This window comes from Siniperca chuatsi, linkage group LG1, assembly GCF_020085105.1.
Source record: "Siniperca chuatsi isolate FFG_IHB_CAS linkage group LG1, ASM2008510v1, whole genome shotgun sequence".
Lineage (NCBI taxonomy): Eukaryota > Metazoa > Chordata > Actinopteri > Centrarchiformes > Sinipercidae > Siniperca > Siniperca chuatsi.
The window spans coordinates 19,946,696-19,967,893 of NC_058042.1; the positions used below are offsets into that span (position 1 = coordinate 19,946,696).

At 39.6% G+C, this 21,198-nt stretch overlaps 1 protein-coding gene across 1 annotated transcript in view; it reads right to left on the reverse strand.

The window, feature by feature from the left end:
- Positions 1-9,918: 9,918 nt before the first annotated feature.
- spon1a (spondin 1a) overlaps positions 9,919-21,198 on the reverse strand; it is a 70,250-nt gene continuing 58,970 nt past the window's right edge. The window contains exons 9-16 of the mRNA XM_044190293.1: positions 20,162-20,302; positions 18,714-18,789; positions 18,426-18,608; positions 13,444-13,614; positions 13,136-13,303; positions 12,343-12,507; positions 10,940-11,206; positions 9,919-10,823 (exon numbers count right to left, since the gene is read on the reverse strand). Coding sequence (XP_044046228.1) covers positions 10,660-10,823; positions 10,940-11,206; positions 12,343-12,507; positions 13,136-13,303; positions 13,444-13,614; positions 18,426-18,608; positions 18,714-18,789; positions 20,162-20,302 — 1,335 coding nt within the window. The 3' untranslated portion in view covers positions 9,919-10,659. The remainder of the gene's footprint in view (positions 10,824-10,939; positions 11,207-12,342; positions 12,508-13,135; positions 13,304-13,443; positions 13,615-18,425; positions 18,609-18,713; positions 18,790-20,161; positions 20,303-21,198) is intronic.

Consider the following 21,198-nt stretch of genomic DNA (forward strand, 5'->3'; position numbering starts at 1 on the left):
AGTACACAGAATATTGCACAATTATTCAATTATGGCAGAGATGTAATGATCAATGTCCAGTTTATCGACTCGGTCATACAGACTAACCCTTAGAGGGAGGAGTTAAAGAGTTTGATGGCCACAGGCAGGAATGACTTCCTGTGGCGCTCTGTGGTGCTTTTTGGTGGGATGAGTCTTCCGCTGAAGGTGCTCCTTTGCCTGACCAGCACGTCCTGGAGCGGGTGGGAGACACTGTCCAAGATAGCGTGTAGTTTGGCCAGCATCCTCCTCTCTGACACCACCGCCAGAGAGTCCAGCTCCACCCCCACAATGTCACTGGCCTTGCTGATCAGTTTATTGAGTCTGTTGGCGTCCGCTACCTTCAACCTGCTGCCCCAGCATGCAACAGCATACAGGATAGCACTGGCCAACACTGACTCATAAAACATCTTCAGCATTGTCCGGCAGATGTTGAAGGACCTCAGCCTCCTCAGAAAATAGAGGCGGCTCTGGCCCTTCCTGTAAACAGCTTGAGTGTTCTTGGTCCAGTCCAGTTTGTTATCCAAGTGTACTCCCAGGTACTTGTGGTCCTCCACAATGTCCACACTGACCCCCTGGATGGAAACCGGGGTCACTGGTGCCTTGGCCCTCCATAGATCCACAATCAGCTCCTTAGACTTTGTCCCATTGACCTGCAGATGGTTCTGCTCACACCATGAAATAAAGTTACCCACCACAGTCCTGTACTCCGTCTCATCACCACCGCTGATACATCCCACCACAGCAGAGTCATCAGAAATCTTCTGAAGGTGGCAGGACTCTGTGTGGTAGCTGAAGTTCGTGGTGTAGATGGTGAAGAGAAAGGGAGAGAGGACAGTCCCCTGAGGGGCCCCAGTGTTGCTGACCACGCTGTCCGACACACAGTGCTGCAGGCGCACGTGCTGTGGTCTGCCAGTCAGGTAGTCCACAATCCAGGACACATCCACCTGCATTGGTGCCATCTTCTCCCCCAGCAGGGCTGGCCGGGTGGTGTTGAAAGCACTGGAGAAGTCAAAAAACATGATCCTCACCGTGCTTGCCGGCCTGTCCAGGTGGGTGTGGATGCGGTTAAGCAGGAAGATGATGGCGTCCTCAACTCCCAGCCAGGGCTGGTAGGCAAACTGAGGGGGGTCCAGGAGGGGTCTGACCATGGCCCGCAGCTGTTCCAGCACTAGTCTCTAAAGGGTCTTCATTATGTGGGAGGTCAGTGCCACCGGTCTGTAGTCCTTGGAGCCACTGGGACACGGCGTCTTCGGCACAGGAACAAGGCAAGATGTCTTCCACAGAATGGGGACCCTTTGAAGACTCAGGCTCAGGTTGAAGACATGTTGAAGGACTCCACATAGCTGGGGGGCACAGGCTTTTAGCACCCCGGGTCTAACGCCATCGGGGCCTGCAGCCTTGTTTGAGTGGAGCTTCATCGGCTGTCCTCTCACCTGGTCAGCAGTCAGGCACACAGCAGAAGTTACAGGTGGGGGAGGGGGGGAGTCGTCGGTCTGGAGAGGGCTGTTAGCCTGATTGGGGGAGCAGAGTACTCAGAGGAGCTTGAGGGCCAGCAGCAGCTGAGTTAGAGGGGGAATGAGCAGGAGCCGGTGTGTCGAATCTGTTAAATTGTAGCATCATATGCATTATTGAGCCATGTTAATGACATAATTTAAAAAAAACTCATTTGTTTCTAATAATATTGTGTCTGTCCATTACACTGTTTAATAAATATTTCACTCATTCCTCCAACTTCGGTGACTACAAACTAGCAAGGAAGGATTCTATATGCATTTCTGTTGCATTGTTTGTAGTGAAAATATTCAGAGACCCCTTGCTGCTTGTGTTGTTTACACTTGAAAAGGCAACTTTTTAACAGCAACAAAAGATTTCTCATAAGCTAGAACAATCTGTTGTCTGAGTTGAGATGTGCTTCCATTGTGCGCAGAAGACGCTCTGTGTCTGAATAATTCACCACCACCAATTCTATTGAAATCTTCTGGATCTGGCAGCATGGTCTGCGATTCCATTAAGTTCTCCTCATGCTTCATTTACATCTGCACCCTCTCATTATCATCATAAAATACTTCCACAATGCGGAAAACCTTTTTAGTGTTCAGCAGTATCATCCAAACATTCATGTGCGTATCACTGTATCATTCAGTAGAAACGGCATGGCCATCAACGAGGCATCGACTTGCATCGTTTTATTGACATTTGATGTACTGTTCCACTTTATTGAATACTGGGGCCAGATGGAGCAAAATGTACGTGTATAAGGGCCAGATTTACAGAAGTTTGTGTGCTGATGACTCTTCTTCACCCAGCTGCTTTGTCTTTGAGTCTGCTTATTCTGCATATGACATAAACAAACACATGTACACACGCCTCCCACTTCCCATGCAAGCCTACAATGTCAAGTGATAACCAAGCCATGAAATAAAAATAGCTTGAAGCCTTTTGGTTAAATGGAATAACACAAGAGCCAATTCAGGATAAATAAACAGGATTTGAAGAATCAAGAGTTATATTGCCTGTGATAAAGAATTCCTTGGGGAGAGAGAGAGTCACAGAGAGATAGAGAGTTTGAACGATGTGAGAAAACATTAGTAGGAACCATTACATGCTCTGGCGCTGCTCTGGGAGCCATTAGCTTGTATAAACAGGTCATTCCTCCACTGAGCTCTACTCATTGATTCGCAGATAATCTGACGTTACTCCTCCTGGTCACACTAACTGAGCACAGTCTGGTCGGCATGTTATTGCTGCCAAAAATGTTGTGGCAGACCTCTGAGGTCTATCTATTGCAAAGAATCAGTTTGGACAGTAAGCATCCCCTGTTGATGGTGACGAAAGGAAAAATCTCCCCTGCTGCTGCAACCATAACACCATCGTGTCCTTTCTGGTATGGTGTTGGATAGCACACCTGCTGGGTGTCTGATGCCTTTGTCCTACCACACACATTAACAGTGATATACTCTGCCAGAGGCCATGCTTTTATCCGTCTTTTCTCCTATCATCTTTTACAAATCAGTAGAGGCCAAAAGAACAGTTAATACAGGCTCAATGGAGGCTTCACATTGACTGAGATATTTCATCTGTAGTCATGTCCTGAATGTAGTTTACACCTTCAGGGAGGGAAAGCTCACTGGAAGATGTGTTGATCTTGTGCGACAACAAGATGCAGAGTGTGTGAATGTACACCTGCTCATTCAAAAACCATGTATGTTCTGGTTGAGTCATGATCTCCCTCTCTACACACAAATAAGCTTTTTTCCCCATTTGCTACCTGGGTGGAATTTAGTTTTTAAAAAAGTGCAAAAGAAAAGGAGTACACAAGAGGGAACAAGTGGGTTAGACAGCGAAACTAAACTTCACTTCGTTCTGGTTTTGTTGCGGTGGCTTACAGAATTTTAAATAGCAGCAGGGAACTCTCTGCAATACTCAGGCAGAGTACTGGTGAGAAACACTGCCGAAATTTTGGCGAGGCAAAAAATCAAGCATGTTTGATACAAATGGGACTGCAGATACTCAATACGCACTTTCTGTGCTCAAGAAAAGCAGGGACCGACTATGGCGTGCTAGACCCAAAGTCCAATGAGTATATTCCAAAAAATACAAAAATGGTAGCACATCTCAAAAATTCAAATCAAGGAGGACAAAATACTCACAATATATAAACGCTTACATATTTCGGCACAGAGCCTTCATCAGAGCTATAGAAGGAGCTATTGGCAGAAATGGAATATAATATTTATGTTTTCATTAGTGTATAATCACCTGATATTAAGAATCGTTATGTTTTCATTACCTTAGAATAAACCGTTTTTATCTACAGAGGGAGCAGGTCCCCTTCACGGAGGTCGCCATGTTGTACCGCCATGTTTCTACAGTATCCCAGAATGGACAAACCAAACACTGACTCTAGATAGGGCCGTTTGCATTTTTCCCAAGTTTCGCAGCCAACATAATTTCTCCTACACGCTTAAAAGGGGAAGGTGATGCGAGCGGTACTCAAATGGTTGTAAACTGCAATTTCACCACTAGATGCCACTAAATCCTACACACTGGAACTTTAAATAAAAGTATTATCAGCAAAATCTACTCAAAATATCAAAAGTAAAAGTGAAAAATGGTCACTGTGTTTTACTATTATATATGGTTAATATTACTACTGCATTAATGTGTATGTTGCATTCCACTGCTGTAGATGTTTAAGGTTGTGCTCATTTTAACTACTTTATATACTATTGGGTAGTGTTTGTAGTGTTTTTTCAACCCATAAAGAAACACTTAATCCTTCAGTTTATCAGAAAAATCCAAAATCACCAAATTTGGTGATACATGGTTTTCACTGGACAGGAAGGGTATGAAAAAATTACAATCTGAAAAGTAACTACTAAAGCTGTCAGACAAATGTAGTGGACTAGAAGTATAAAGCTGCATAAAATGGAAGTAAAGTACAACTACCTTGAATTTGTACTTAAGAACAGTACTTGAGTAAATGTACTTCATTACATTCCAGAAATTTAGTAGACAGATAGTCCTCCAGCCATGGAATAATTGATTCTGTTTTGACAATTACCCTATTTATCCATGAAAATCAAAACAAATGAGGTTTGTTTACTTAGACATTATAGTGGATTATAGAATCGACTCTAAAGAAAACAGCAAAGACTTAATTACTGATGTAACACATACATTGGCATTATATTTTAATAAACATTATACTATACGATGATATGTGGCTCACTATAGTCAGGGCTGAAATTGGCAGTTTTAATCGTGGTATCTGTTGGAATCAATTTATCCAAGACTTTCAACATTTTTAATGTGGCTTAAGGCAAGGTCCAAATGCTTGGAAGTTAAATTTGAATATTTAGTTGAAACTGTAGAGTTTGACATCAATTGTTCTACATTATTTAGTAGTCGTTTAAATGTTAAGTAATACTGACAGCAACACTAAACCTGACTTATTTTGAGGAAGATTATATTATTTGGCTTGAGGTTTGTCTGTGACACTACTGATGAAATGCAATTTTAAAGACAGGAGAATCAAATTTAAGAGTTCTAATTACTGGGATGGCTGTGTTGTCATGGTAACAGTGAGACCTTAAAGTAGAAATTTAACACAGCAAAATGTTCAGTTCACCATTGGTATCTGGAGTGTGGCAAGGGAGTACACAGGGCAATACACCTTTACAAATACACTCTGAATCAGTCCACTGTCACATTATTTGATTTTTGTGTTACACAGAAACATATGAAAACTTTTGGCCCACAAAAGGACTTTTCGTTCAAATTATTAGAATGTTGGACATTCTAAAAAATAATCAGAAATAATTATTTGCCACAACTTTGCAGCATACAGTGTTTATACACAGGCCAAAATAAATAATAAATCATAAAAGTATAAGGGAAAGCTGACAATCCATCACACAACGTCCTCGAGCTATTCTGGCATGCAAAGGGTGAAAAACTATCCACCTACCTAAATTTTCAGCATGTCCCATGGGGCATTAGGGCTACTCAAAAATAGAGTTTATCCCAGACCTTTATCTTTTTGAGATTATAGCTAACAAAAACAAAGTGAGACAAGTATTGTTGTCAAGTAATTCAGAGAAGTAGCAGCAGAGAGTATAATTTCTGATATAATTTGGGATTATAATACTTGAACTTTTTAACATGTCTGACAATAATCTTATATCATTCGATGTCCTGTTTTTCATATGTGTTGTCACCCACTCAAGCTTTAATTTACAATGACAATCAGGCGCTACAGAAGCCTCATAGTGAGTCTCTATAACCTTGCTGTGGAATGCCAGTCAATTTCAGATTAGTGCTCTGTGAATCCCTGCAAAATGCGTTTCCCCAGCAACAGGAAGATAACATGACAGGAAAATCATCTTGTGCTATCACTGTAAAAGGGTTTTCCTAGTCTTTGCCAGCACCAGAAAGGGGTGACAGTAAATGAAAGAGAGAAAAACATGAGCAGGACTATAAGCAGAATAGCCATTTCAGTTTTTAAATTAAACAAGCGTAACACTGGAGCCAGATAATGAGCCATCCCCTCAGGGAGGCTATCTGCTGCCTGGGGCTGCAAACTTCACACAGAAATGCCCCAGCTCTGCCCTACAGACTGTAATTGTTTATTTAACTAAATATTCTGAATATGCTCTAATGCTAACTGACATTTCACAGATTCTTCCTCTTTAAAGTCTGAACAGGTTATAAACTCAGGACATTGATTGTTGCTGTGGTCTATAAATTTGTGGAAAAGAGCCTTTGCAGGGCTATCCACCATATTGATTTTCCCTCTGAGGTTTATTAGTTTATGAAATCCTATATTTCCTCTCTCTCTGTCCATACGGAGGAACTGCCTGCGAGGCCAATAAAAAGGGGAGCTACACTGTACCTGTATTTCCTTCCTCATTTCAAAAACTGAAGGGCTGCTATATTTATCTCAACCTTCCTTTTGTACGTACATGTTTGTTATGTTTGTTAAGTTAATCCTCCTGTCAGTGCCCCTTGACCAAGGCACTGGCCTGGAGTTCCCGGGCGCTGCACAGTGGCTGCCCACTGCTTCCCTAATACTTAGGATGGGATAAATGCAGAGAAGAATTTTCACTAGACATTGTACTGTGTATGATTGTGTATGTGACAGTAAACTTGATTTGATTTTGATTTGACTGATTTGTTTTGGCAATCAATAGATTGACCCTGTCACATTCAAAAATGCTCAGAGGCAAATCAAATCAAAGCAAGCAGAATTTGCCAACTCAATTACCCACCATCCTAGTTCCATGCAGCTTTTTCCTCTCATGCCTCACTGTCTTTACAAAGCCAAACAAAATGTCTGCTGTCAAAATGAAAGAAAACTATAATAATCCACTTTATATAACCAAACCCCATTCAGTTGAGGCTTTCTCCTGTCGTTCAGAATAATTTAAAGGGAGACAAATGATTGTTGAAACTGCTCAACAAAAATGAGAGCTTGTCACATCATGAGACAGATGCCATGCCAGTATTGGGCATGCCTTCAATATCTGTCATGCAACAATCTGAAGACTAGGCTTTGTTTATGTGTAAAATGATTCATGAAAAAAGATATAATCAAACAAGAAAATATTTCTGACATGTTAAGCTTCATTAACATGTATATTATCATGTAGATTACCAAAGGGGAAGGGGGCAACTATGTATCATTATTAAAAGCTTAAGCTTAAACTTAAATTCTTGAATTGCTTTATCATCATATGAAGTAACAGTTGTGTAATTATGCTGATAAGTGGACAATTTAATTAATTAAAAAGTAAGCTTGTAAACTTGTAGGAGATGGCGTTTACCGATACGTTTTGTTTACGTTAAACAAAATGGCAAATATAAAACATAAAGTAATATAACTTTTGGCAAAATTTTATCCAAACATACAAATATTGCTACAAGGCAGAGATGCTGTTTAAGAAGAAAAGACATTTGTGTATTTTCACTTTGAGTATATTCAAGACCGCCATGGGCTCAAAGTTCATGTATTTTCTTTCTCACTCACTCAAAAATGGTGGTCTTTGGTCCAGCGATCATATCCAAGAGACTGTCACAGAAGTCAACATCCCTTCACCAAAAACTTTTAAGTTACTGCTTCTCAACACTAGACATGAGCTCTTGTCAGAATAGCTGCAATCCACAGTCAATCCTTCTAGTCAGGTTGATTTGTAAAGCCCAACATCATATACAATGTCTCAATGCGTTTTACAGACCCACGACAGCAATGGTCCCCCGAAAAGGACAAGGAAATACTCCACAAATACTTTTGTACATAGACTTTTTTGAAGAAACCTTAGGACAGGAAATTCAGAGACACATTTTTAATCCTCCTGGGACAGCTGTGCGTACGATAGGTGTAAGTAAAATATCAAATGACATCAGCAAGAGTGTTTTGTGGAGTAGAGGGCAGGGAAACTTAAACAAATGAAAAGGCTCAATTATTATCCTCGTTAATATAAATCTCAATAGCAACAACAATGACAATATACCTGCAAAAGTAATGACATTCCCATAAGCCTCAGCTGTACTTTGTGTTTAGTGCTAATTAGCAAGTGTTAGCATGCTAACACGCTAAGGCAGTGACCATGGTAAACATTATACCTGCTAAACATCAGCATGTTAACATTGTCATTGTGAACATGTTAGCATGCTAAAGTTAGCATTAAGCTCAACGAACTACTGTGCCTACAGTGCTCTTAGTCTTGTTAAACCTAATGTGAAAATGTCATCTAGATATCTAAACCTAGTTGTTTCTTTGTCAAAAGTCCCTGTACCTCTTGCAGGTGTATCTATTTATAAGCAATTTTACACCGCTTCAGTACATTATTTTATATATACACAGATGTTCATAGTTTGAAAAATGATAATTAAAGGAATTGCATCTCTGCTACAGATTTGGAACACAGTGTGGTCTTCAATGGTTGAATCAGTATTTGTGACTGAAAGGCAAAGCTTTGACCAAGATGCAAAATCTGAAATGACTTTATACATAATAAATCAGAGACTGAGAGACTGATGATCCACGTCCAATTACTTTTATAGATGCTATAAACCCACTGTGCACTGGTGCCTGAGGCATAAATAAGGATAGGGTGTTGCAGTAACCTACAGTACATGAACCTTGCCTTACAAAGATATTAAGGCACAAAAATAAAACCAGTCAAAAAGGTGATGGTCCAGCTGAGTGATGCTAAAAGATGCTACCTAACTCATGTGGCAGAGAGGCTTGAGTACTTCTATCACCACCATCATGGAGCTGAATTTTCTTCACAGCTATGGAAACCTTAGAAGCTCAGTGAGAAATGGGCTAAATGAGGAAGAGGTAGGAGGGTTCAGTTTTTATGTCAGCAGTGTGGCCTGCCCCCAGAATATAAATATTCATCAATGCGTCCACAGACAGAGGGAACTCATTATAATATCACAGAGACATGGAAGGTCTTCTGGCATAACTGCATCTTGGAGTTGATTTCCAGTCTGAACTTAGAGCTGCAGCTGGGCTACATAACCTCTAAAGGGATTTCCAACCAGATCACATGCACAAAGATAAACAAACACACATCCATTTCTTTTTTGTTAACCCATGTACCTCACAGTCACCACAGCAATTTCTGTTTTAACTGCTCAATCATGGCAGCAATAATTCCCCCTCCATGTTTCCATCGCCTGCGAAGTGTGTAGGCTTCTCCCATGTGTGGTTGTGTTGGCATGGAAACAGGAATGGCATTGTGATGTGTATTGCATTTTTCACCCCTGTTCCCAGAGTTCCACAGTGAGGAAAGCCTGATGCCATCCCCTCCCCCCACCTATTACACCAGAGATTAGGGAGGCAGATTCTTTCAAGATTTCAACCAGCACATGTACATAAAAACTCACTGCACTCCAACCTCCATGTTCCTTTAAAGTAAGAGTACATGTGTACAGTGTAATAAAAGACATTTGAATGCTCTTCAGTTTCTGTCTAGAAGGCAATTACTGTCAAATTTTCTTGTTCCATTACCTTTGACTAGAAGTTATTCAGTTTGATTCTGTATGATAAAGTGCTGAATATTATCCTAATCAGTTTCAGGCAGTTTTCAAGTGTTATTTGTATAATACAAAAATGAATAAAATACCACTGTAATTAGGAATTTATCTTCCATTCATCACACTGCCCCCTTGTGGCTATTATAGCTATGGAGATAGGTATAGGGGGGCTAAGGGATAAGTCAGCTGGTACAGCATGACATTCGAACAAGCAGCCTTAAGAGTGACCAGTCTCCTTATGAAAGGCAGTGATTTTAGCTAGTTATCGCCATCTAATGGCAGCAGAAGAGTAAACCATCAACTGCCTAAATTTCCCCTTTATCCCCCAAAGAAAAAGACAGATCCAGGTGACAAGTTGTCACATTTACTTTTATTGTAAAGGTGATATTATTCCAAAATATTAATATGTTAGAGGAACAGAGATAAAGAAAAGGAGGGGAAGAGATCTAGAAAACATCTACACAAGACTTTGGTAAGAATCTTGGGACACATTCTTATCAAAAAATTCCACGGCAAAAAAATAACAAAATCTTCCTAATAATGCTCAAAATCATATAGATCTCAATCGTGATGCATCTACATGTACAACAATATAGCCGGGTAAAAAGTCAACTGGGCATTTTGTGTCCGAGAAACAACTGAACAATTGAAGGCATATAAAACACTGGAATGGCTGGGCACCTGTGCTTTAAAGTCTGGAATATACTTTACTACTTAAGGATACCACAAGATATAACAGTTCTTTATCTTATTATTAAATCAATTTATATTTCATAATTATATTTTTCAAGATATATTATACCACAACAAGTTTACAGTAACCTTGCAAAAGAGTCGCATGTGTATCAGAGCTAGTTTCAAAGCACAGATGAATCAGCCTAGATTAAATCCAGAGTTTTCCAGTGAGATCTTTAACTTCATCTTCGCTTGATGACAACTGACCTGAGCTCTGGATTTAACCAATACAGATTCAAGTATGTGCCATTTCAGCCCTAAACAGAGTGCATTGGATCATTGTGCAACAGCGTGCCATGCCCTGTCCTGTTCCCAGCCCCGCTCCCGTCCACATCACCCCCGTTCCCCTACTCCTTCCTAGCAGGGGTGCACATTACAAGCCCTGATCTCCTTCCTGTCCTTGCAGCTGGACAGCTGGGCAGTCTTAAACCTCTGCTTCACTGTCATGAGCCGTTCTTGAATACCTCCACCGCACAGCTTGGTACATTCTGTCCAACTCGACCACGGTCTCATTTTACACCCTAAAGATAGAAGTCAAGAAAAAGAGAGACCGTCAGAATAATGTCTGCTTCTCTCAGATTTTTTTCAGGATCCGTGTGGTGTTGTAGTTCTGAAAGTGACAAGGGCGGATACCAACCTGGATGCTCGGAGGTGACCTCAGCTCTGCCCTGTTTGCTCCTCCTCTTTTCACGCTGTTCCTTGCGTCGTTTCTTCTCATCGCTGTTGGCTTGTCCTCGGTTGCACTTCCTTATCTTACATTTCTTCCTCTGGATGGTTTCGGGACAGGGGTCTCCTCCAAACTGAGGCTCTAGCTTCACCGTGCGTGTCCGGATCGTGTGACCCTTCCCACAGGATTTATTGCACTCTGACCACTCAGTCCACTCTGACATGACACAGTCTATGGCTGAGGAGACAGAATTGGACAAAAAGAGAGGGGTTTAGAGGAAGGTGTGACGGAGTAGAAGGCGTGACGTGACAGTGGTAACTGATGAGGAGGACAATAGATCGGAAAGACAAAGTAAGGTAAAACAAATGATACAGATGACACAATCTTGATGAATCACACTATGTGACTTTTTGATTCAATGTTCTGTGTACTGTAAGTCATGGATTATATCTGAATCCATGCCTAGGGAATATAGTGTGTTTTATCTTAAATTATACAGAGAATACTTTTCTGGTTTGCCAGAGGGTGTGATTTGTTTTTACATAACCGCATGGCTCTGATGTAGCATTCTCACCACTGCTGTAAACTAATAAGCACTGACATAAAAAAAACATACAGTATATATTGTAAATCCAAAAACAACAACATAAATTTCTACATAAAATACTTATGAAAAATTGTGTTTTTCCTGGCAGGTTCACGGTTTTGACTGGTTTGGCAACAGCTTCTCTTGCTTCTTGGAGTAGTCAAGTATCATTTATCTCAAGATGGTGGGATCAAGATGCGAGTATATTGTTTAAAAATATGCCTCTGGCTTCATGCATTGTTTTCTAATAACCACACAGCTCATCATGGAATATCCTTTACATAATTTACAGAGAACAGAGACAGTGAATAAAAATTCTATCCAAACTGATGCTGGCTTTTTGAAGTGAGAGAGTTTAAAAATCCATTAATATATTGACCAATATAAATTGTTTTACATAAAAGCACAACACGAAAAAAAAAAATTTGATACAGATCCCTTGAATTTGTTTTTGAAAGAATTGTACTGAGCAGGACATTTTACAGTTGGAAAGTTAACTTGTCTGGACAAACTATGTAATGGAGACATTGTTTCTAAATTACCTCAAACTATTATAGTATTATAACTCTAACTAAGCTCAAAATGTTTGCTTATTTTAATAATATATTCGTTTCATATCTGTAAATTTGGAATAAGTACACAGTACACAGGTAGTCCTTTCTCTGCTATGTGCATTGTGAAGTAACTTTCATCAGTAGTGTATGAATCTGCATCAAGGCACCAGGTTGCATAACAAAAATGTCATTATCATTCATTTCCAAATAATACATGTACAGTATGTACTTACGGCACTCTGGTAGCATGCACTTCTCCACCTGTTCTAAATCTTCGATACACTCTCCCAGCTCCACGGGGGACTTGAGCATGCGCTGTCGTGTCCTCAAACCCTTCCCGCAAGTCACACTGCAGTCACTCCAGTCAGACCATGGAGTCAGCATGCAGGGGATTGTGTCTGTACACAACAGGAGTCACTCAGTAACACATACATCCAGTGTTCAGATGTTGTCATTTAATATCAAATGCATACATGTATGAAATATTTCAACTTGAATGCAACTGATCAAATCGCTTTTTTTTTAAAGAAAACAATTAGGAATAGTAGCAGGAAAACAGCAACTGGCAATTTAATCATGATGGGACAAGGAGACAAAGGGTGATTCAAAAGTTTTTGTTGTTGTTCTGAATTAAGACGGTGTAGTCCCTCATTCGTCCAGGAGTGTTCTATCAGAAACAAGACGTTTCGGCTTCGGAAGTCATTCTCAATTGAGAATGACTTCCGGATGGGAGCCGAAACGTCTTGATTCTGAAAACAGTGTCCAGATGACTACGACTGAAACCTTTTCTACGGTTGTTCTGAATTAATTGTTTAAGAGTTAAATCTGAAAAAAAATCCTCTTTGATTAAAGAGAGTTGCTGCAGGAAAACTAAATGTAAGATTGTCTCATCAGTGCTACTTCCATGGATCTACAGTTAGGCTACAGTTAAGCTACTGGCCCCTTGTGCCCGTTTGCTTAATGAGACAATTTTCACCAGATTTGAAGTGTAGTAGGTGTCAGGATTGTTGTGGTGCTGCTACTCACGACATTCTGGCATCATGCACTTCTCCACTTCTAGCACCTCTGCCCCACAAATAGAGCCATCTGCAGGAGGCATCTTCACCATGCGCTCTCTCCTCTTCATGCCCAGACCACAAGTGGCACTGCAGACATCCCATTCACCCCACTCTGTAACCAGGCAACTGCTGGGAGCTAAGGCCAAGAGGGAAAGACAAAGGCACAGTAAACCCACAGTGCTACTTACATTAGATCTATAGTATGAACTGATACACTATGCAGGTCATGTGTCAACAGAGAAGTTTGCCCCATGGAAAGGAAAAGGGAAAACTCACAGCACTCCTCGTTGACCACGCAGTTTTCAGTTTCCTCAGTGGGCAGGGTGCAGACTGAGCCATCATCAGGGAACTGCTTCACATAACGCTCCCGGGAACGTGTGCCCATCCCGCAGGACATACTACACGGAGACCAGGTGATCCACTCTGACATCATACATGTGGAAGCATCTAGAGAGTCAGAGAACAAAGATGAATATGTCAGCAAGCTTCGAAAGACGGTCAGGGATTTTGGTAACTGAAAATGATTTAAAGGCACAGGAAACACAAAATTGTGAATTTGTAGCTTAATTGGTGTTACTTATGTATGTTGTTACCAATTGCTGTAAATGACTTATATGTTGCTTCTTTACCTAAATTTTATAATCTTTATTTCCTGGTTTGGACGCAAGGTTTTAAGCCCGTTTGGCTCTGTTTCATCACAGAGAAAAACAGGTCCAAATAGGGAACATTGCTCCACTTGAACGTCTGTTTGATGCGTGATTGACAGTCATTAGTCTGATTAGTGTTGACAGGAGGGGACTTATTACAGTTGAAACATGTACATTTGGAAGATGTTTCACCATAAAACTTCCACAGAGCTTCCACAAAGAAAAGGGATATTTGTGTGCAGGACGAATTTCAGTCGGAACTGGATACAAAACAAATTCACTTCAGGAGGCGGTATCGCAGCTCTTGTTGGAGTTTTGTGGGGCTTAGCAATGGGTGCCTTTTGATATATATATTTGTTACATACATGTTTTACTGTTACAGCTGTTGGAGTGCACATGAAATGTGTTAACCTGTCCCTCTTTCTCACTCTCTCTGCTGCACCAGTACACACAGAACGCAATACGCAGTTTGTTTTGTCATTTTAGGGTTGTTGAGTGTGTGTTGTTGTGTCGATACTCATCAGTGTTCAGCACAAACATTACCTACACAAACATTTGAACAGGAAAGCAAGCGGTCAAGTGCTGAGACACAAGTGTATTACAGTATGTTAGTGTATAATATATGATTATAATAATAATAATAACTTTATTTATATAGTACCTTTAAAAATAGTTTACAAAGTGCTTTGACAGACAGCGCAAAGCAGAAACAGGATACCCAGAAGATAGTATAACAGCAGAAAGCCAAACAGAAATGCCAAACAAAGCAAGACAAAATTAAAGGCAAAATTAAGACAAGAAGACATCATAAAAACAATGAAAAACATGACAATGGAAATAAAAACAAATGTAAACAATAAAAGCAATAAAGAGACGAATAAAAAGATGACATCACATAAAAGCAAGTCTAGAAGAGTTTTAAGAAGTGATTTAAAAGAAGTCACTGATTCTGCAAGCCTCATCTCCTCAGGCAGGTCATTCCAAAGCCGAGGGGCCATGACTGCAAAAGCACGGTCACTTTTAGATTTAAGCCTCAACTTTGGAACAGTCAGAAGGGCCTCACCTGAGGATCTAAGGCTGCGAGCTGGCTCATATGGGGTCAACATTTCCATTATATAGCTTGGGGCCAGACCCACACATGCTTTAAAAGTGATCAGTAAAATCTTCAAATCAATTGAAAAACGAACAGGGAGGCCAATGGAGAGAAGGCAGGATTGGGGTGATGTGACCTGTTAAAACCAGTGAGAAGCCTAGCTGCTGCATCCTGAACTAGTTGGAGAGAGTGACTGTTGGTTTATGCCAGAAAGGAGGGAGTTACAGTAGTCAAGTCAAGAGAAGATGAAATGCGTGAATGACTTTTTCCAGGTCAGAGTGTAAGAGCATTGGTTTGATTCTGACTGACAAGAGGTTTGTTATTTAACTATTCAAAACAATTTATTTATTAGTAGCTGATACCTGATAGCAATGAACTTAATGTTTTAAAAGAAACATTAAGTTCTGCTCAATAAAACTGAACTGAAATGAGAGTGCTATCATGTGCATCGCTGAGTCTGATCTAACTTTCCAGTTGCACATAAGAAACTAGAACAGCATACTATAATTTCTAAACTTTAAAGAAATTACCACTACTACCCCAGATACAGAGAAGCTTGTGCATGCTTTCATTGCAAATAGGCTTGATTACGGCATCACTATCAGGTCTAAAATATCTATAAATCCATCACAGTTTGTACAAAATTCTACGGACAGTTTTAACGAGACCAAAGAAAAGAGCTCACATCATCCCTGTTCTTAAGTTCTTGCACTGTCTTCCAATTAGCTTTAGAATAGATCCTATTACTTTCACGGACTGATACAGCCATCAGATCTTTCTCTCTACTCCTCACTGTACCAAAAAGTGAGAGACAAACCAGAGACCTACAGTGAAGCGGCCTTTGGGAACAGTCTCCCTCTACATCTAAGGACAGAGAAGTCTTTCAAGTGACTTCTAAAAAACTCACCATGCAACAACTCTGCCATTCTACTGCCTTCATTATGAGTTACTTTTGCCAGATTAAAAGTTAATCAACATAGGTGATATATATGAGAAATATAGGTGTATGTATATTATGGGCTGTTTAAATTGTTTGTGATCTCTCTCTAATTGTTATTTTCACTCAATGTAAGTCACTCTGAGCTGCATTTCTTGTATAAAAGGTTCCATAAAACTAATAATAATAATAATGTAAAAAAAAAAAAAAAAAACTGGATCATAGTAGAGTGTAATTGATACTGTTTAGTGAATCCAATCAGCTCATTAGTTTATTTTTAATGCTCTAATGCTTCGTACACTCTTGTAATCATCATATGTTTGAACACTGTTGAAACAACCCACAGTAACAATCACAAGACGGCAGGAATGCTGTTAAAGTAGGTTCATTAAAAAATGCCCAGGTTCCAAACCACACAAAAAAAGAGATTTTCTGTCTTGTCCACATAAATTTGTAGTCATTTGTTGTCAAACGTAGGAGACAGAGAGAGAACAGAACAGATGTAGGGGATCATCTGCTCTCATTTATGCCTGTAATTTTAGATTAGTGAACACACAAGCAACTCTAATAGATGTCACTGGCAGCTCTGCTTCACTTTTCTGTTTGTAAGAAGTATAAAAGTCAGTAGCTCCACTAGCAAGAATGATGTTAGTACAATCAGAAATTAATATTCCAGTTTAGCTAAGGATACAGGTAAATATTACTATAAATATTACTATTTCTCTTTTCAGAAAAGTCAGATCAGATCAGTTAATGACATGGAAAGGTAAAATGAGCTAGCAATGTAAGAAGCTGCTGCTGCTAATCTTACCAATAGCCAGGGCTCAGTAGTTTATCACTGTATGCATGTGTCAGACAAGTTTTCTAAGCCCAGTATAATAGATAAAGTAATATTTAAGTTTGTTGAGGCAAACTATGCTGTTACACTGCATACAAAATAAAATTTTTGTATGATTTTATTATTAAATCAGTGAAATAAATATAATGTTGAAGTTAGATAGCACTCAGCAGACAGCAAACTAGCATCTTTCAAATCAATGTTATAATTGGCAAATGTCCACCAATACCCAACAGCAACAGTTGGCAATTAATTAATTAATTAATTAAAAGATCAGTGCACCCAAACACAGTTCCTCACAATAATCCACAGACTGTGGTGTGCACACTACACACACCAGCTGTCTATCCCTGTGCAGAAATGCCAGTACACACTGACAAGATAAACACTTATTATTATATTGTGATGGGCATCAAATAATAGTCATGTTGTCCCCTACCTGTCTCTGCCCCCTACCCCTCTGTCACCCAATTGTCCTTTCAGTCTCTACTGTGAAAAGTCGAAATACAAAATTTAAAAATTCAAAAATAAATAAATATGTAAATAATTTGGACTTGTAAACATTGACTAATAAAGGCCAGTAATGACCACTTTGAATTTCATAATTCTGGGAATGGGACATATTGTCCAACAGCAGTTGAGCTTAGGTATGGAGGTAAAGTGTCAGGAGGTAAATATTAAGTGACACAGTGACATTTTTTGTTGTTGTATTGGATCTGTACTCCAGCTCACTGGATTTTAAATGAAACAGTGATTATGAGGTCAAAATGCCAACTTTCAGCTTTAATTTCAGGGTGTTCACATCCACCTCAGATGAACCATGTAAGAATTATAGCCCTTTTTACGCATAATCACTCGAAGATGTTATTTTCGTGCCATTGTTGTGTTGTGTGTAGGCAGTCAGCCAGGCTACGCTGAAGAAGGACACCAGTGTGCATGTGTTATGGACACCCACAGAAGGAAGCAGGAGTTACTTTCTCAAAGGGACGAATACACTGGCTATCTGTGAAAATGAATCTATGGCAAATATAATATTTTGACTGATTCAAACACTGTTTATTTCACTCTCTTTTATCTTATCTTATTGTGGCATATTTTATTCTATTTTATTTTCTGTGCTTTTATTTGCCTGATTTTATTTAACTGTAGTGCTTTAGTGTTTTAATCTTTTTCCCCCTGTAAAGCACTTTGTAACTTAGTTTTAAAAGGTGCTATATAAATAATGTTTACCATATTATTATAAGTAATTATTTATAAGTATTATTATCATCCAAACTTGGACATGTTGGTCAAAGGAAACTTTCACTTGGTGGGGCTGGGCGAAAGGTCAGAGGGTCATTAAAGTCATTATCTTTCATAATAATTTCACATAATTTCTTGAGTGAATTACTCCTAACATCTTAAACAGCCTGCCATATAAACAAAGTTCTCTGCTCTCATTGCCTCTTCTTCTGCTCTCACTTCATTGCTGCTGTAGAATGGTACTTTGGGTATTATCAATGGCCTACAACAATAAAAAATGGTTTTAAACACTGTTTAGAGTGTCAAAACATTAGTGGAAGCAATAATCCTAAAATTTCAGTACAAATTATGTAAGAGATTAATAATGCTCATAAAAGTTCTTAGTGGGTGCTGAACCTTTACAAAACTGTAATTAATTCAGGTGTCTTTTACGTCATCATCTGGATGGACTTTTTTGTTTTCCTCGTGAACACAACCTTCAGTCTCTAGATAGATACTCACCCTCATCACTGCATCCAGGCCCCATGCAAGGCTCAAAATCCTGGGTGTGTGGGCAGGGTACACTGAGGTCCAACTGGGCCTTGAGCATCCTCTGCCTCATCCGCTTGCCCTTTTCGCACGTGGCCGAGCTGCAGGCGGACCATGGAGACCAGTTGGAGTAGATACACGTCTCAGGAGTATCATCTGCAAGATGGTAAAGGGAATAAAGATACTATAACAGCCTACCACTGTTAACTAGGCTTTTAATCTTGTGTAAGAGAGAGAGAGAAATGGGAACAGGGTCCAGACCTTCCTCCTTCTCCTCCTGGGCAATGTCTGCTACAATGTCATCCACATTGTCCGGCACAATGTTGCACTGTTCGCCCTGTGGACACACAGAAACACAGTAATGTTGCAACATATTAAATCCTTCTGTTTGTCTCTGATAGCTATCAGAAGGAGTGACAGCTGGTAAATGGGAAGGGCAGCATATATAAGCTTACAAATTCTCTTAACAGTGGTATCCACACAGTACACAGGGGTACAACATACTATATAAGAAGTTTTATAGTTAAAAGCTGAAAGTTTAAATTGAGTGTGTGTCCATGTGTGGGTTGTTTGTGTAGGTAAATTATGAGAAATGGGTTGTAGCAAAAGGACCACAGAAAAAAGCAAAAAATCCTCCAAAATCCCCACAGTGGCCTCTAGATGCCACTGAAGGATCGCTAACCTTTTATGGCTTTCTGGTTTGTAGCCAGAGTTTCCAGAGAATGTGTTTCACCACACTTCAAATTATAATTACAAAATGTTAATGTTTTAACATTAAATGTAAGGTAAATGTTTTAATGAACCTTTTTTTCAATGCTTTTTGTCATTTTATTTGCTGAAGTTCTTTTGAGAGGTACATCACACATTTGAGGTATTATATGTTAACTTTGACACTGGTGATGATTGGTCAAAATATCACCATTACATAGTGCTATGAGATTACTTTGATTACATTTCCAATTACATAAATTATACCTTACATACTTTGAAGTAGTTGAAGTACAGTTGTTTGATGCACTTGAAACTGAACTGCACATTACTACTACTAACAAATGACATTTGAGAACATAAATTATATTTGAGTAAGCTTATATTTCATTTTTGTTCAATTTGGAAAGTAGCAGACTTGTTGACAGGATTTTTCTTTCACTTTGTGAAACTCTACAAAAACAGGAAGTACATCCAACACTGATCAATTGCTGTATTGATGGACAGGATTGAAGTCATCATCGTACCTGCTGAGCAGTGATAAAGAAAAAGGAAAGGTATCTTTCCCTTCCTCTCTGTCTCTGCTTTTGAAGCTTTTAAAGGCATGATGGCAGATATTAGAGGATGCCAGTTCTATTTTCATGTTGATCTAATTTGGTTGATTTATCACTGTAGCACAGAATCAAGAGTGTTAAGAGTGAACTAAGTATATATGTGAAGAGGAGGTGCAGAGCTGAGCTGGAAGTACTGGAGGATCAACTCAAAATACAAATAAAGCAAGAGTATTAGTGACTATGTAATATGTATAACACAATTCAAGTCTTGTTAGTATATCATTATGGTTATAAGTCGCAAACACTGTATGACAGTCGGAATGTTTACCTTTATCTGTTAAAATATTCTTCTATGAAGCAATTGCCTGCATTATGATCATTACCATGCTACCAAGTATCACCTCATATATTTTCAACAAGAGCTGACTGATATGAAAACAGAGAGACCTTTCTGGCGATGCGTTCCACCACCACCCTGGCCACAGGAGTGATGGCGCCCCCTTCAGGGTCATAGAAAGGGCTCTGTGGATGATCCAGGCTGGTCAGGGGACGGATCTTGTCCTGGGGCACAGTGGGCTTGTTGGGAGACTAAAAGAAGCACACAGAGGAACAGAAGAAGAGAAACACAAAGCCGTGGATCTTTGGGATTTCAAAAATAACACACTGTCAGGATTTGTTTGAAAAATACATTTGTGCAAGTACAATGAGCACAAAGTCACTCAAAGTTGCACAAAGCACAAGTCACACAAAGGACAAGTTACAAAGTTGGAGAGCAGCTGTGGAGGAGCGATGTAGTTTATGTGGGATATGCTCTTATTAGTCAACAGTAAAGGTCTGCCAGCATGGGGTTGATAGAAGCATCACCGCCAGAGGCTGTCTGGAGGCAGAAGACCAGCTCATCCTTCACCCCCCACTGAGGCCACCCACAAAAAAAAACAGGGAAAGAGCAGTTCTGTTTGTGTTAGGGAGAAGGGTAATGAGTGGCCACTAATTAAAAGATACAGTAAAAGTAATGGCACAAAGGATGGATCTCATTACTCTGTTACAGGCCTGTGCCTTTAACAATTTTGTAAGAGAGCCAAAGTCCCACCCCACTTCCAGAATAGCTTCTGTTCCTCCACTGCACAATGTATTTTTGGATAAAGGGTTTCTTTCATTTATCTTTCTGAAAAGCTTAAACATGATACTTGTGTGAATTCTGTCCTTATTCTCAACCAAATGGGTAGTACGGTTTGAGCAAGTTGTCATTTTAACAAAGATATGCCAATGTTTCTTATGTTGGTATTTAACATCTACATCTTTGAGATTTTTGCAGTGCAGACCTCGTGTGAGTCTCTTCATTTTATTGAAAATCATGTATTTGCATTTGAGTGGATGCCTGAGATTCAGATTCAATATACCAGGATTTACAGACTACTAACACTGGATTACTTTGATCTTTAAGAAAACTTAAAAACGTGATGATTCTCAGGCAGGTTCTGAAG